The 16,439-nt window shown below is 49.7% G+C and overlaps 1 protein-coding gene across 2 annotated transcripts in view; it reads left to right on the top strand.

Annotated features, from left to right (window-relative positions):
* DNMT3B (DNA methyltransferase 3 beta) overlaps positions 1–16,439 on the top strand; it is a 36,131-nt gene that overhangs the window by 16,157 nt on the left and 3,535 nt on the right. The window contains exons 5-19 of one of the 2 annotated variants that reach the window (XM_055090655.1): positions 251–376; positions 1,032–1,241; positions 2,601–2,759; positions 4,855–4,962; positions 5,868–6,009; positions 7,900–8,025; positions 8,165–8,209; positions 9,401–9,480; positions 9,783–9,895; positions 10,548–10,731; positions 11,273–11,357; positions 12,282–12,427; positions 12,779–12,869; positions 13,190–13,338; positions 14,166–14,251. In XM_055090655.1, the coding sequence (XP_054946630.1) occupies positions 251–376; positions 1,032–1,241; positions 2,601–2,759; positions 4,855–4,962; positions 5,868–6,009; positions 7,900–8,025; positions 8,165–8,209; positions 9,401–9,480; positions 9,783–9,895; positions 10,548–10,731; positions 11,273–11,357; positions 12,282–12,427; positions 12,779–12,869; positions 13,190–13,338; positions 14,166–14,251 (1,850 nt within the window). The remainder of the gene's footprint in view (positions 1–250; positions 377–1,031; positions 1,242–2,600; positions 2,760–4,854; positions 4,963–5,867; positions 6,010–7,899; positions 8,026–8,164; positions 8,210–9,400; positions 9,481–9,782; positions 9,896–10,547; positions 10,732–11,272; positions 11,358–12,281; positions 12,428–12,778; positions 12,870–13,189; positions 13,339–14,165; positions 14,252–16,439) is intronic. The other variant, XM_028499702.1, reaches the window with a different exon arrangement.

The following is a 16,439-nucleotide window of genomic DNA, read 5'->3' as shown; positions in this document are numbered from 1 at the left end:
AGCTGTGCCAGGCAGAGTGGGACCTGCTGTAGATTGTCAGGCAGCCCTGCTGGCCACCCTGATCCCTTATCCCACAAACTGGGGAGTTTCTGGGTGGGAAGTGACCAGTCCAGAATCCCTTCCTGCTAGACCACCTTGTTCACTTCTGTTGGCCTGAGGCTGCCTCTCAAGCCCAGTCCTCTGGGCCCCCTGTCTAAGACCCCAGCCTCCATTCACCGAAGACCTCGTGCTTATCCTCTCTTGCTTCCAGGTCCGAACCCGAAATAACAACAGTACCTCCAGCCGGGAGAGGCACAGGCCCTCCCCACGTTCCACCCGAGGCCGGCAGGGCCGCAACCACGTGGACGAGTCCCCCGTGGAATTCTCAACTACCAGGGTTGGTTCCCCGGACGCTCAGACCCCTGCCCCCAGTCTCTAACTGGAAGATCTGCCCCTCTCACCACACCACGGAAAGTGGCTGCTGTATAACCTGCTTCCTTTCTTCACACTTATCACCCTTTCAGGGTCTTACCTTTCCTTTCTCTCCCGGGTGCTGGGTAAGCTCTTCCTAAGCCTGATGACTTCTCTCCTGGCCTGATCCCTGGATGGAACCGTGGTGGGAATGCAAGAATTCCCTGTTGACTGGGTTCTTACTCCTCCTCGGTCGGAAAAAGCTCAAACCACTGATTCCAGAACTTTCTTGTCTCCTTAGTATCTTCAGTGACTCTCTTGAGGCAACCCCATGGGTTACAGCAACTCTCGACTCCTGTTGCAAGGCTGGGCACCAGGGAGCCCTCTCTGAGCATCACTCGTTATTCTGACTTGGTCCTTGATTCTGTCCTTGTCCTTAAGGAAGTTGCTTTCTCTTGCCACTTAAGGGACACTTACTTACTTGTTCCTGGAAAACCATCCTTGGTGGTCTCTGTTTCATTAACTTAACGTCTTCACTCTGCTTCACTTCTGCTTGCTTGGGAAGCCATTGGGGGTACCACTGGTCTCTGGTCACCCACCTGGTCTGCTGTGGCCCAAGCTATGTGTCCTTTTGTCCACAGTCCCTGAGGCGGCGGACAGGATCATCTGCAGGCACGCCATGGCTGTCCCCTGCCAGCCCCTACCTCACTATTGACCTCACAGAGGATGATGTGGTGCCCCAGAGCAGCAGTACGCCCTATGCCCGCCTGGCCCAGGACAGCCAGCAGGAGAGCGTGGAGTCCCCACAGGTGGACGCAGAGGGCAGAGATGCAGACAGCACTGAGTATCAGGTACCACTGGGGAAGGGCTGAATATAGGGAAAAGGGAACACTTACCCAGAAGTGACTTACTACGTTTTTTGTCACTTTTATCACAATATTTGAATTCATTCGCCAAGTACATTTTTCATATGCAACATGGCCTTGCTATATCCTTATCTCCTAGACATGACTCAAGCACCAGATTAGTTTACCATCAGATTACTGATTTTCTGAACATGACATCTTTGTACCTAGATATATATACCTTGTATACATAATTCATAATTCTGTTCATCATGTTTACATATACAATGGTTGATCTGCTTCTTTCCCTTATTAGGAACTGGAGTTGCCTCACTTTCATGTCTATAATCCATTGTATTGTGTAATCCATCTAGGGTTGTTCATAATTAGCCAGTTGAGCTTGTTGGTTTCACTCAGGCTTTGCTACATATGCATGTGTATGTGTATGTACACATATGTAGAAAGCCTTTTTTCCATGTACATGACTTCAGAGTAGATCTTTTTTTTGAAATTAATTAATTTATTTTTGGCTGCATTGAGTCTTCACTGATGCATGGGGGCTTTCTCTAGTTGCAGCGAACGGGGGCCACGCTTTGCTGCGGTACACGGACTTCTCACTGTTGTGGGCCCTCCTGTTGGCGGGAGCTTGGGCTCAAGGCACGCAGGCGTCAGTAGTTGTGACATACGGGCTCAGTAGTTGTGGCTCGCGGGCTCTAGAGTGCAGGCTTAGCAGCTGTGGCGCATGGTCCCGGTTGCTCCACAGCATGTGGGATCATCCTGGACCAGGGCTCGAACCCGTGTCCCCTGCATTGGCAGGCGGACTCCCAACCACTGGGCCACCAGGGAAGTCCCAGAGTAGATCTTATAGATACATTTTAATAACCTGCATGATTCCATGGGCATCTCACCTTTTATGGCAAGTTTTTATGTGCAAGTGGCCAAATTTTTTTTTTTTTTTTTTGCATTTTAACGGCTTTGTAATATCCCATTTGATGGCCTGTGGTGGGAATATCCAGGTTTTTTACTCTGATCTTACTTCCTGTGAGTTTTCAGTTAATATATTTCCAGATACTAGGTTACATGTTACAGGTTACATATTATAGATCCAATATAAAAAAACCCACGTTCCTGTCAAACAACCAAGCCTGCCCATGCTCTGCCCCTTATTTTCAAGCCATTCTCGCTGAATTTTCAACCAGGAAGTGTTGGAGGTAGGGAATTTCCTGAGGAACTCTGCCTGTACTTGCAGGAAGCCCTGTGTTGGACTCCAAGGCAGTTGCCATCGGGGTCAGTGGGACAGGCAGGGTTTTTCCTTGGCCCAACTGGTCTGTCTCATGCAATTCCTTCATGTGGTTTTTCTTGCAGGACGGGAAAGAGTTTGGAATAGGGGATCTCGTGTGGGGAAAGATCAAGGGTTTCTCCTGGTGGCCTGCCATGGTGGTGTCCTGGAAGGCCACCTCCAAGCGTCAGGCAATGTCTGGCATGCGGTGGGTTCAGTGGTTTGGCGATGGCAAGTTCTCCGAGGTGAGTCCAGGGCAGGGTGAGCTTTCATGGGCTTGCAGACCCACAGTGTTTTCCTTCCCTTCCTTTTGCAGTTGCCTTTTAAGATAACGGCCTGCTTTCTGCAGATGGATGAGACTATGTGACTCTGTGTGTCCAAAAGGAGGACAAAAACTTCCCTTGTTCATTGGCTCACACAGGCCCAGAGCTCTGGATCCATGGCCACCTGGGCTCTGTTGGTCTATTTCTCTGTGGCAGAGTCACCAGTATGGATTCTGAGGGGCAGGAGTGGCCACCTGGGAAGATACCCTCAAAGTATTCCAGTGGAGCAGCCTGGAAAAGACAGGAAGGGGTGTCTGACTCAGTCATTTAGTCCTAGGGGCAGAGACATCCCTGGCTGGGCCTAGAGATGGATCCAGGGTCACCAGGTGACAGTTATGGAAAAGTTCTTTGAGTGGTGATTTCAGTGTTTCTTGATTATTGATATTAGCCATTTAAAGCTCACCTATTGTGTGTGTGTGTGTATATATATATATATAAATACTTTATTAAGATAAAAATTTGCTTACAGTACAGTGCATAGATCTTAAATGATCTATGATTCAATGAATGTTCAAAAATGTATGCACATATGTAAACAATATCTCAACTGAAATATAGAGCATTTCGACCTCTGCAGTACGTTCCCTGTACACACCACCCCCATAGGTGACCGCTGTTCTGATTTCTATCACTATAGACTAGTTTGGATTATACACAAACTTATGTAGATAATATAATATATAGTGTTCTGTGTCTGGCTTCTTTTCATGTACATATATTTTTGAAAGTTGTCCTGTTGTAAAACTCATCTTTCTTGATGAGAGTCTATGTTGGGGAGGAATCAGGCTATTTTTATTCTTACACCTTTTGAAGACACCTTCGTAGACCTCCAGGTTTTGATTAGAATGCGGCAAACAATACTTTTCCTGTGATGTTGTCTTTAGCGCATCCCTCAACGTGCCCAGGGGTTAGGTGAGGAACAGCGGAACAAGTGGACTGGGGTGGAGGCAGGTGTGGGAATGAAGGGCCAGCTAGTACATCTGTGAGACTTGGCCTCAAGTTGAGATTCTAGTTTTCCCATAAATTGGGCCATTTGCCATTAACACATTGAAGTTCTAAAAGGGCAAGAATATTATGACCTGGAGTATCCCTCGTGGGGAGAGTCTGCATACAGAGGTCCTCCTTGGCCAGAAGAGGGAGCTGAAGGACGGATGTCCTGGGCCTGTGCTCTCCCTGTAGCATCTAATTGCAGGGCATTGACTTGTGTGCAATGCAATGAAAAAAAACCATGGAGTGTTTGTAATTGCTTTGGCCCAGTGAGACATAAAATGTGCTTAGCAAGACTGCGTCTGATGCTAATATTTAAGATGCTGTTATGTTAGCATTATGGGATGGGATTGCAATATGGAGCCTGGTGCTTAGGCCGCTTGCTGTATTGAAGCAGTTTGGCATTGGGGTAGCACCTGCATTTCCATGCACAGCTGTGTTGAATCCCAGTTCCTTCTCACCGGTAGTGGCAACACTCCTATGGGGGGTTGGGCTTAGAGACTGAGAGGGGAGCATGAATGCCAGCACGGGGGAGAATGAAATATCACATGTCTTGTCAGCTCTGAAACCTGAACGCCCAGTTTCATCTCATAATTGGCAACCCAAGTGTTTCATGCATGACCTGGGGACTTGGGGATGAGACTTGTAGAACATGGTTCTTTAGCCCCAGTGGAATTCTTGTATTAACAATTCACGATTACTAAAAAGAGCTTATTCTGTGCCAGGCACTGTTCTCTAAACACATCCATTAGCTCAATTAATAAAAGGCTAAAATAAGTAGACAGTAAATAGTAATCACAGCTATTTGTCATGCTCACGAAGGAGGAAAGAACGTGTGCAAAACCCCTAAAATTGGAGCATCCGTGGTGAATTTCAAGACTGAGCTGCAAGGGGGTCACACCAGGGATCATGAAAGTCATTTGCTCTGAAAATATCTGTGAACCTGATCCCCAGGAAGAAGCTCATGAGAAACCCAGGGCACCCAAGACACAGGCTGTAGGTGAATGTTGATGATGGCTTTCTCTTCTAGATACCAGCAGATAAGTTGGTGGCCTTGGGGTTGTTCAGCCACCACTTTAACCTGGCGACCTTCAATAAGCTGGTCTCTTACAGGAAGGCCATGTACCACGCTCTGGAGGTAACATGGTGGTGGGTGGCTAGGGCCTGGCCCCAAGAATGGGGTTAAAGCAAGAAACATACAGAAAGCCAACTCAGGCCTCAGTGTGGCCAAGGATGGGTTGGAGGGGACTGGGGCAAGCAGGGAGGAGGAGGTTAAAAGGCAGTGGCCTGACAGGCCGTGCTGGGAAGGGAAGGAAGGGATTTGAGACTGCCCATGATTTCCCAGTGCTACCCCAGCTCCCTGCTGGTCTCCGTCTGAATTGCCCACTGAATGAGGAAGGAGGAGCCCTGGGAAGTAGGAGGTGATATTCAAAGCAGTGAGCAAGCTTTTCCAGAGCTTGTGGTTCAAGGCCAAGACTGGGCAGCTGCTGAGGGTCAGCTGCTTCCTCCCCTTGTCTGTGGGGTCCGTCAGGCTCTGTCCTTCCTCTACCTTGACTTGCAACTGAAAAGATCAGTGTCCTCTGTCCAGCGTTTATGAGACAAGCTCTGTGCTGAATTAGACATGTAAGTCCTGGTGCTTCTGAAATAGGACTTAACACCTCCACACCTTCATTAGGGAAATAAAACAAGAAACCTGGAGCTTTCTCAGAGGCCATGAGACAGACCTGGCTGATGCTTCTCCTATAGCTATAAGTGACACAGCTAATTCTGATCCTCTGCCCTCGAGAGGGAGCTGACCACTCCAGTTCCCTACAGGGAAGAGATCATATTTGGTGCTTGTGCGGGGAGACTTAACGCTCCCCCCATGGCCTGTCCCTGCACAGGCCGTTCCTCGCTGTCACATACCACAGCTCAGGACAGCTGTCTGGCTATGAAAGAGCCCAGTGTAAAGGGGAATGCAGGCCCCAGCAAGGGGCATCCCTGGGTGGGGCCAGGCAAGCACCCGCCCCTCCTATTCATCAGATTTTCTCTCTATCTCGGCAGAAAGCCAGGATACGGGCTGGGAAAACTTTCCCCGGCAGCCCTGGAGACTCGCTAGAGGATCAGCTGAAGCCCATGTTGGAGTGGGCCCATGGGGGCTTCCAACCCACCGGGATCGAGGGCCTCAAACCCAACAGGCAACCAGGTGGGAATGGCTCCCTGTGGCAGCACCCCTGCTGCTGCTGGTGGGAGCACCCTGGGGAGACGCAGTCACCCCCTGCTGCCTCTCATCCCACCCCAGCTTTACAGCAGCCAGTCAGCCCTGGCTGGTTCCTTAGTTTAGTTAGTTTTTTCCAACAGCCTAGCCTTTTCTAGTTTCACTGGACACTTTCCTGCCAAAAGGTCAAGTACATATACCCGGGATTGAATCTGTTCTTCGTTTTTTATTTATTTTTTAATTTTTTTACATCTTTATTGGAGTATAATTGCTTTACAATGTTGTGTTAGTTTCTGCTGTATAACAAAGTGAATCAGCTATATGTATACATATATCCCCGTATTCCTTCCCTCTTGAGCCTCCCTGAATCTGTTCTTAAAGCTTGAGTAAACAGAGTCAAGATGGAATCTTCACTAGCACCTTTTTTTAAAAGGAAAAAATAATTAAGCTCTGCATACTGGAGAAAACTTGGAATGTGTTTTAAAAAAACACCCACAAACACCCAAAATTTGTGTCACCTCCATTCAGAAAGGGGCATCATCTATCCTCACGTTGACCAATATTGCATTTCCCCCATTATTAGGGATCTGTGGTTTCTTGTTGTCACTCTCCAGAAATCCAGGATTTGTCTTATAATCCTTATATTTAACGCAGTGTTTTCTGTTTTGTTTTGTCCCTCCCCGCCAAAAGTGGTTAATAAGTCGAAGGTTCGTCGTGCAGGCAGTAGGAACTTAGAAGCAAGGAAACACGGTATTCCCTCCCCATCTTTTGACTATGCACTCTTCTGTCTGCACTTTCTTTCAATTTCTTTGCATACACAGTGGTCACTGGAAAAGAATCAAATCTGTTAAAAGTCAACCTGAACTCTTACCCCTGCCCCTTCACTCCAACCTTCACAGCTGCCCTTTAGGGCAATATTTTTGGGTGTGCACGTCCTTCCAGCTCTTTCTGTACACTGGTTGGATTCCTGCTTTCCCTTTATTTCTCAATATTTATCGTATAAGAACTGTCAAATGTCATTTTCTCACTAAAGGGTCCTTATGATTGTTAACGGCTGTGTAATTTTCTCTCCTAGGGTCAGAGTCAAACTTAACCATGTCCCTTATGGATTATACTATATAGATTGAATAAAAGTACAATGGAATTTATAGACATATAAACAGTAGCCACCTAATATAGTTAAATGTTTTCTAGTAGCCACATTGAGAAGCGTTAAAAAAGTAAAATTAATATTGATCATACACTTAATCTATTTCCAACATTTTAGCATTTCCAACAGTCAGTATAAAAAAATTAAGATATTTTACATGACCTTTTAGTCCTATTTTCAATATCTCGTTTTTGATGTGTCTTAGAACATCTCAGTTTGGATGCTAAATTCTCATTAGAAATACTTGATATCTATTTTCACAAATGTCCAACTTGTTCCAAATGAACTAGTTAATTGGATCAATTGCAGTTTTTAAATTCACATAGAAGTTAAATGTAAAATGCAGTTTCTCAGTCATACAAGTGACATTGCCAGTTTTTAGTAACTACATGTGGCTGTCAGCTCATTGGGGATCATAGACGGTGTCAGGGTTTCATCTATAGACTGAGCTGTGTCTAATTCTCTTTGTGCTGGGTCTAGAGCATGTATTTTGCTACAACTACAGCTTCTTCAACTACAGCTGTTTAAGACCCTGTACGTGGGTTAGCTACGTGAGGAGTTTTAAATTACGTCCTCATGCAAATTTTCCATAGAAGGGCCTGAGACACCCAGGGTAGACTCATGTCATGGCCAGATGCAGCTGGCACCCAGGCATAGCAAGTAGGGTCCTGTCCTCCCAGCACCCTCCTCCCACCCAGCCATGGCTGCCTTCTCCTCACCTTTCACAGAGAACAAGACGCGAAGACGCACAGCTGACGACTCCGCCACTTCTGACTACTGCCCCCCAGCCAAGCGCCTCAAGACAAATTGTTATAACAATGGCAAAGACCGAGGAGAGGAGGACCAGAGTCGAGGTGATTGTGGGGCGAGGAGGCTGGGGGACGGTCCATCCTCAAGTGGAAGTGGGCAGGTAGTGAGGACCACTCAGCAAGGGCGAGGATGATCAGTAAGAGGCTCCCCGACCTCACCTCACACCTTCTCTTTTCTCAACAGAGCAAATGGCTTCGGATGTTTCCAGCAACAAGAGCAATCTCGAAGGTAAGGCCCTATCCCTGGTTGACTTCCCTGCCTGGGTCGTGCTCCCAGCCTGTGCTCCAGGCCTGCTGGTCTGCCCTGCGGAGGTCCACCCCCAACTCTGCGTCGACCTCAGGTCGAGGCGTGGACATCTTACTCAGATGCTACTTAGAGTGAGTTGCCTGATTTTCACTGAGGCTGATTCCTAAGATCAGTGAGCAGGAAGTGTGCCTGGGGACAGAATGGAAATGAGGATGCTTGGGCCGGGAGAGCCCCAAACCTGAAACCATGATCTGTGGCCTCGTGAGCCCCCTGAACAAGCACTGCAACTGGCTTTGAGGTGAAAGGCAGACACACTTCACCACTGTCACTCTCAAGCCAACTCTGGTTCTTTGCCCTGGCTGGGAATTCCGCTGGAATTGAAACTGCCCAGTACACATCTAATGGAACTCGGAATGTGTGAGGACAGCTGTCTATTGCTTCCTCAGCCCGATGTCCTTTAGTCAACAAATATTAAGTGGTTAGTCAGTGCTGGGTAGGAAAACAGCAGAGCTGTTGACCCAGGGAGCCCTGATTGGAACAGGCCCTTTTGATTCTGGGAACCTGGACCCATGATCCTCCTACCCGCCGAGACACCTTCATCTGTCTGCTTCCTGGCAGGGGGTGCTTGGTATTTATTTTGCAGGCCCGGTCCACCTGGTCAGTGATGTAGATCAGTAAGACCTGCTGATGTGAAGGGACAGGATAGCCTATAGTAAAAGGACCCGGGCTCTGAAATTACAGCCATGGCTCTGTGTAGGATTGGTCACAGGCAAGTCCTATCATGATGAGACAGCAGGCAAACTGGCATCACCACAAAATCTCCAAAAGTCCCAGTCTGTAAAGAGTCTTTAAAGATTTTTCCTACCAGACCCTCCAAGCTTGGTTCCTCTGCTGGCACAGCTGCTCCTTGTTCTGTTCTGTGGGCACCACCCTGCCCCCCCATTTCTGGGTCAGACCTTTGCCTGTCTTGTGGGATCTTCTGCTTGGAGCTGTCGATTTAGCCTCTCCATCTCTGGAACAGAGATGGCAACCTTGAAGCACAGTCAAAGGAACAAATTGTGAAGAATCTTTGGCATATTCCTAACGTGGAGTAAGTAAGAACGAGACACAAGGCTTCAGCAGCTGATCCTGGGGCTGTCATTGCCACAAGCTGCATCCCTGTCTTTCTTACAGATAGCTGTTTGTCCTGTGGTAGGAAAAACCCCGTGTCCTTCCACCCTCTCTTTGAGGGTGGACTCTGCCAGACATGCCGGGTAAGACCAATCCCCACCCTGGACTTCCCTGCCCCTTCCCTTCTTCTCAACTTCCCTGCACTTCCCTAGGGTAGAGCACCTGCGTGTAGGCGGTAGGGAAGGCTCGGGTGGGGCCGATCGCCCCACCCTTCACTCCAAGGGGCGGTGCCCCGCAGACCCCAGCCAGTTGTCCCTGTAAAGAGCACCAGGCCGCCCATGACCTGTTCTGTGGCTGCGTTCTAGGGCCTCCGCCAGTGAGCAAGCGAGTGGGGCCTGGAGGTCCATGGTCTCCGATTTCACAGGCATTTCTCTCTGGCTGCCAGGACCGGTTCCTTGAGCTGTTCTACATGTACGACGACGACGGCTACCAGTCCTACTGCACCGTGTGCTGCGAGGGCCGCGAGCTGCTCCTTTGCAGCAACACGAGCTGCTGCCGGTGAGCACGGGGACTGGAGCCTCGCTGACCTGGACACGGGGCCCGGAGTCAGTATTATATCTGTGGGGGCCTGTCCTTGAAGGTTCTATGTCCCTGAAGTAGAACTGGGATGTAGGGATGGGTTTAAGAAAGGCAGGGGGCTTCCCTGGTGGCGCAGTGGTTGGGAGTCTGCCTGCCAATGCAGGGGACACGGGTTCGAGCCCTGGTCTGGGAGGATCCCACATGCCGTGGAGCAACTAGGCCCGTGAGCCACAACTACTGAGCCTGCGTGTCTGGAGCCTATGCTCCGCAACAAGAGAGGCCGCGATAGTGGGAGGCCCGCGCACCGCGATGGAGGGTGGCCCCCGCTTGCCGCGGCTAGAGAGAGCCCTCGCACAGAAACCCAATACAGCCAAAAAATAAATTAATTAAAAGAAAGAAAGGCAGGGAGCGGGCTAGAGAAGGATCCCCAGAGCTGCCTGTGGACTGAGGGTGCCCAGGTTTCCATGAAGAGGTTGCTGTTCCTCACACACAGGGCCCTCCCGCCCATGGGGAAGGGCAACCGGGGGCCCGAGACGGTTTCAGCCAGCACACGCCAGCTCCGTTGGGAGGGTAGGGTTCGCAGGAGAGCCGCCTGATGACGGGCGCCCCTCCTCCCCGCTACCCGACGTAGGTGCTTCTGCGTGGAGTGCCTGGAGGTGCTGGTGGGCCAGGGCACGGCGGCGGATGCCAAGCTGCAGGAGCCCTGGAGCTGCTACATGTGCCTGCCCCAGCGCTGCCATGGCATCCTGCGGCGCCGCAAGGACTGGAGTGTGCGCCTGCAGGCCTTCTTCACCAGCGACCCGGGGCTCGACTACGTAAGCCTGGCACCCGCCCCAGTCCGTGGAGTTCACAGAAACAAAGCTTCCGCTGTACGGAGGAGCGTCTGAGAGCCTCAGACTGGAGCCCCGGCTAATTGTCCCGTGTGCACTTCCCAGGCGGCTCCAGTGTTCTTCCCTCCCCTCCTTCTTGGCTTGGCTTTTTCAAGCGCCTGCTGAAGAAATCGGGATGGAACTGACCCAGCCTTAGTCTTAGTGGAACTGCAGAGGGGAGGGAAGCCTGTGACCTACTCCCAAGTCTTAGTGGGCATATATGGCTTTTCCTGGGCTGCAAGTTCATGGAGGAGCACGTGTCTTTTTGTGGGTGACTTTGCACCCGTGTCAGAGCCTCATCTGTTCCGTGTCTAAGGGAAGAAGGGCCATCTGTGCCAAAGCTCCCCAGGGCATCCCAGCGAAGAAAGGGCAGAGCTCAGGGCTTGTGTCCCTCAGAGGAAGGCCAGCCCTTCCTCCTCCCAGAGCTTGAGTCCCCCTCCCCATACCCACACCTTGACCTCCATGACCTCTTTATTTAACCTGGCAGGAAGCCCCCAAGTTATACCCTGCGATTCCCGCAAACCGAAGGCGACCCATCCGAGTCTTGTCCCTGTTTGACGGAATTGCGACAGGTGAGTTAGGAGTTCACCTGGGGATGCTCACCTGATCCAGGTGTCCGTTGTCAGTGTCAAGAAAGACCCCTGGGAAGTACCTGTTGGTCACCTGTTCTGAGAAATCCACTGGCTCCTTGGTTCTCTCCTCAAACCTCTCCACCATTTCACCCACCTGGTCCTCTTTTGGTCCTTTTTAAAGGCATGGATATTTTAGCCTCTGCATTTTATTTTTTATTACGTACAGGAATTTTGGAAAATTATTTTCCGTCCCATAAGCATAGATATATTGGAGATTATTAATTGGGCAACTCTCCTCCTAACATCTCTAAATCTTGGTTTCCTCCCGTTTTCTCTAGGTCTCCCATGTATAGAATAAGCATAGCCGACCTGCATGTTTGCCCCTGGGCACTTTACCTGATTTAACTCATTTAATTGTCAGAACTGCCCTGTGATGCATTGTTAGGAACATTTCCCTTTTACTAGAGCAGGAAGCAGTGAGAATGAGTTGCTGTGCACTTAGCATCACTTGAACTTCTATTTGTTCACCAGTGTCCACCTGCCTAAAACACTGACAGCTTTTAAAGCTTTTTTTCTCAGCATGGTTTTGGAGAAGATACCCATTCATGTATCCGACTCTGCTGGAGCAGTAGCTGGGGGGCCTTGGCTATGTGCCTGTCAGTTTTAATAAATGCTGCCAGTGGGCTATACCAGTTATACATACATATTTTCTTCATGAAACTCCGCAGAGAGCCTGGGGGGCCCAGTGTGCAGTTAGGGTTAGACCCTGCCATCTGCAGGGGTCCACTTGAGGACTGCCATGGCCTTGCTGTGTCTGGTCTGAGTTCTGGAGATGGCTTAGAGTCACTGAAAGGAGGGGCCCTCGGCAGGACAACCCTGATGTCTTTTCTCTCCCCCTCGACTCCCCACCCCCCATCCAAACAGGGTACTTGGTCCTCAAAGAACTGGGCATCAAAGTGGAGAAATATGTCGCCTCCGAAGTGTGTGAAGAGTCCATCGCCGTTGGAACTGTTAAGCATGAGGGCAATATCAAATATGTGAACGACGTCAGGAATATCACAAAGAAAAACGTGAGGGCAGCCCCCTCTTCCTGCACTCTGCACTCCCTGAGCCCCCACCCCCACCCCCCCGCAACGTCCTCACAGCCACGTTGCCACCTTCTCCATGCCCGGGGTTGTGGCAGAAGAGAAGGTTTGGGTCCATCAAGCTGTAGTGTTAAACCCACAACTTAGAAATCATTCAGAATGATTTAGATCTTAGCGTATCCTAAGCATTTGGTTTTCTTGGGTCAAAAGTGGCGTTGGGAGACTGAAATGACCAAGCAAGACCTAGAAGTAGGTTTTCTTCTAGCTGGTTACCTGGAACCCAGACTGTTCATCTCTCCATCCTCACCCCTATCCCGGACTGTTTTTCTGTTGCAGATTGAAGAATGGGGCCCCTTTGACTTGGTGATTGGTGGAAGCCCATGCAATGATCTCTCAAATGTGAACCCTGCCAGGAAAGGCCTGTATGGTGAGCATCCCTTCTTTCCCGTGGCCCCAAGAGACCCTATGTCCCCTGAGTGCTGGTCCAGGAGAAGTGGCCTGAGAAGGAGCTGTTAGCTTCTGGCCAAAGTTACCTGTTGTCTCTGTTCATGCCTCATTGTGACTCCCCAGTCCCCAGAGGTACAAATGAGTACTGCTGTGCTGATGCCCGACATTGCAGAGGGTGGCAGGGAGAAGGGACAGTAAGGCATCAGCCTTAGCTGGTCATTGGGAACCCATTGGTCTCAGTATGGAGGGGTGAGCTGAACGGTTTGAACCTGGCTCTGCCGTTTTCTTTTTTGCGTTCAGAGGGCACAGGCCGGCTCTTCTTTGAGTTCTACCACCTGCTGAATTACACACGCCCCAAGGAGGGTGAAGACCGGCCTTTCTTCTGGATGTTTGAGAACGTGGTGGCCATGAAGGTTGGCGACAAGCGGGACATCTCTCGGTTCCTGGAGGTGAGGGGACCCGGGGTCTTGATTGTCAAGATAACATGAGCATGAAGGCCCTGCTGGCAATGGGGCTGTCGGGTATTTCCAGTGTTGGGAATGATTTCCGCGTTCCCCATGGAGGGCATGGCTAGGTCTGAGAGCAATGGAATCGAGTGGGTTGGTTCTCTTTAGTACTTGGAAAACATTTGATCTCTCACCTCACCCCAAACCCACTGAAGTCAGATGATGAAACCATCACCTACTTTTGGAGGCATCATGAAAGAGACTTTTTACTCTAGAGTTTTTTTTCTCACCCTTGTTCCCAGAAATTCTGCATTAGGGACCACAGGCAAGTTAATTATTTACTGTTTAATATGCATCAAGCATTGTAGTGAATACTTTATGTACATACTTATTTCCCCCCAACTTTAGAGCTAAAGTTCTGCTAGTGAGGTTAGAACTGACTAGTCAGTTCCCTCATGCCGTGTGAACCTGACCAATCAGTGGCAGAAGTCAGCTTTTGCCAACACTGCATTTCCATAACCAGGAGCTCAACCCGCTGGATTTCAATTTTGAGCTGCTTTTACCACTGTACACAGTACATTCTGCAATAACATGGCGTGCCCCAGGGGATACCTTCTCTTACAACCTGCCGGTCTGATCTGGTCTCTTTCCCCACCATTAATATGGGGGCATTAGCTATGTCCTTCAGTCAGATTCTTGAGGGGAATTAGTCTGTCCCTTGCCTGGCAGGAACCGTGCCTCCTCCACAGCCAGGGGACTGCCATGTCACCTGTCTGCCGCCTGAATTCTGCCATGGGCTCCCAGCAGCTGCCCTTCTCTCTTCCCTGCAGTGTAATCCAGTGATGATTGATGCCATCAAAGTGTCTGCTGCTCACAGAGCCCGATACTTCTGGGGCAACCTGCCCGGGATGAACAGGTAACAAGGGGCTCCGAGTGGGGCAGGTAACAGCCAAGTTAAATATAACTAATGGTATGAGCCATTAACCATGGACTCTTATGAGAGAGACACATTGGAACCTTGTAGAAAGAGCTGGCTCTGCTGAGAAAAGGCCTCACCCTCTGCTTCAGACCAACCCCTTCAACCATAGGGTTATGGTTGAAGCCTGTTAGGCTGTACACCAAGTACCTGAGAATCTCAGGCCAGGATTCCTCAGTACATTTATTTCTGCTCTGCCTAGGGACCTGGTGCTTAAAAGTGCCACGTGTTGGGGCAGGCTTCTTCCCAGCGAGGGATGCTGATGTTTCTACACCCCACCTCTCCTCCCAGTTATGGTCCATTGGGAAATGAACTTACTCTCCCTGCCCCTGAGATGAAGTGATCCCTGGACCAGGCCTGTGGTGACCAATCAGGTGGCAGAGCTGAGATAACAATTGGTAGCCCAAAGCCTGTCTCCCTTGGATTTTCTTGACTGAGATCTTTCCCCAACTTTTCATTAGTCCTTTCACGTTGAAAGCCACAAGGCAAGTGGCTTGGCTGAGGATTAATTATCTCCTTCATGTGGCTTCACGGAGACCAACCTGCTAATTAAGATACCAAATGTGATGGTAATATAACTTGCAAATGAGTTAGCTTCAAAAAAATTCTTCTTTCAAAGGAAGTGTTGGAAGCATAACGTTCAGACATTTAGCAAAGTGTGGACAGAGGTGAGAAGGTACTGGAATAGCTTGGGATTTCTGTTGGGTGTCTTACATTTTCATTATCAGCCCATCAGATGGTGCAATGTCCATGTCTGGAATGAACTCGGCTTATTCACTCCATTCCTGAGCTCTCACCCTGCCAGGCACCTCTGTCCCTGCTGCCAGTTCCGTGGTGACTAGATGTCAGTCTTGGCTCTCACAGAGCCAGTGGGGGAGGCGTAGAGAAGACAAATGATTTCAGGGTCAGGGTTGGAGGGGGCACTGGAAGAGCTGATGGGGAGGCTTCTCATCCCGGCAGGACCCAAAGTGATGGAGTGGAGGCATGCAGTTGAGAGCAGAAGGGAGAGGGTCAGCGAGGCCAGTGATGGGCATTCGCAGAGCAGCTCGGAGAACAGTGTTCCAGGGGTGGGGAGTGGGTGCGGAGTGGGTGTGAGAGGAGGACTGAGAACTCCGAAGCATGGGCCAAATTATGTGAGGCTTGTAGTCATGGCAACACATATTTACTTTGACCCCGGAGTTCACGTGAGATGTTAAGCGGATGAGATGAGTTGTGTCTCTGGTTCTCAGGGTTTCTGGTGGAAGAATAGACTATCACGTGATGAATGCAGAAGTGGGGAGGCAGCTGAGGTGTTGTTCAGAGGAGGAGGGCTCTGACTTTGATTATTGTGTTGTGCCTAAGAGGTACCATCCACATGCACTGAACACAATGAGAGCAGTGGCTCCAGGAGGGTGTCCTGTGGAATTACAGGGAGGGATCAGATTCTAGATAATGGGATTTGCTGAGCATTATCTGAGTTGGGATGAGAAGTGAACTGCTACAGGTGGGCTCTGCAGGATCCATGACTCAGCCAGCGTCAACCACGGGTCACAGACCCAAATCCAGCCTTTAGACCAAACATCTTGGTTGTTAAGATTTCAGTCCTAGAATCAACAGAAGGTAGAGCAGGGCTGTGAGCCCTTAGCTCCCTTGGGTCCATGGAAGAGTTGGGAATGGAGAGAGGGTGAGGTCAGTGAGGTATTATTCTGTGTTCGAGGGCCCCTCTTGTGGGCACCATGTCCAATCTTACGTCTGATTTCTTTTTGGCCTTGGAGTTCCTTACACAGGGATGCTGTGGCATTCATCAACTCTGTGCATTCAGACCTCTTCCTGGTTTTCTGGTCTGGACCTGCTTAACCACTTCATTTTCTAAAGTTCTATCCATTCTCCTTCTCAAGCATCTGTTTTCCTCTCTCTGCTTTTGCAGGTTTCAGTGGTGAAAGTTACAAGGGGGGATTAATTTTAGTCCTTTTGTGAACCACCTTTTGTCTTTATTTGGACCCACTATTAAAGCCTCCTGAGGCTGCATTCCAGCAATAAGCCACCAAGTCATGGGTTTGATGTGCTAGTTGTAGTGAGTAGACCCACAAAGACCTAATCCAAGCTCCTGAGGCTCAGAGAGGTGGCAGAATTTGCTCAAGGTCATTCA

Source organism: Physeter macrocephalus, chromosome 14 (genome assembly GCF_002837175.3).
Source record: "Physeter macrocephalus isolate SW-GA chromosome 14, ASM283717v5, whole genome shotgun sequence".
NCBI lineage: Eukaryota > Metazoa > Chordata > Mammalia > Artiodactyla > Physeteridae > Physeter > Physeter macrocephalus.
This window is presented reverse-complemented; position numbering and strand designations above follow the sequence as displayed.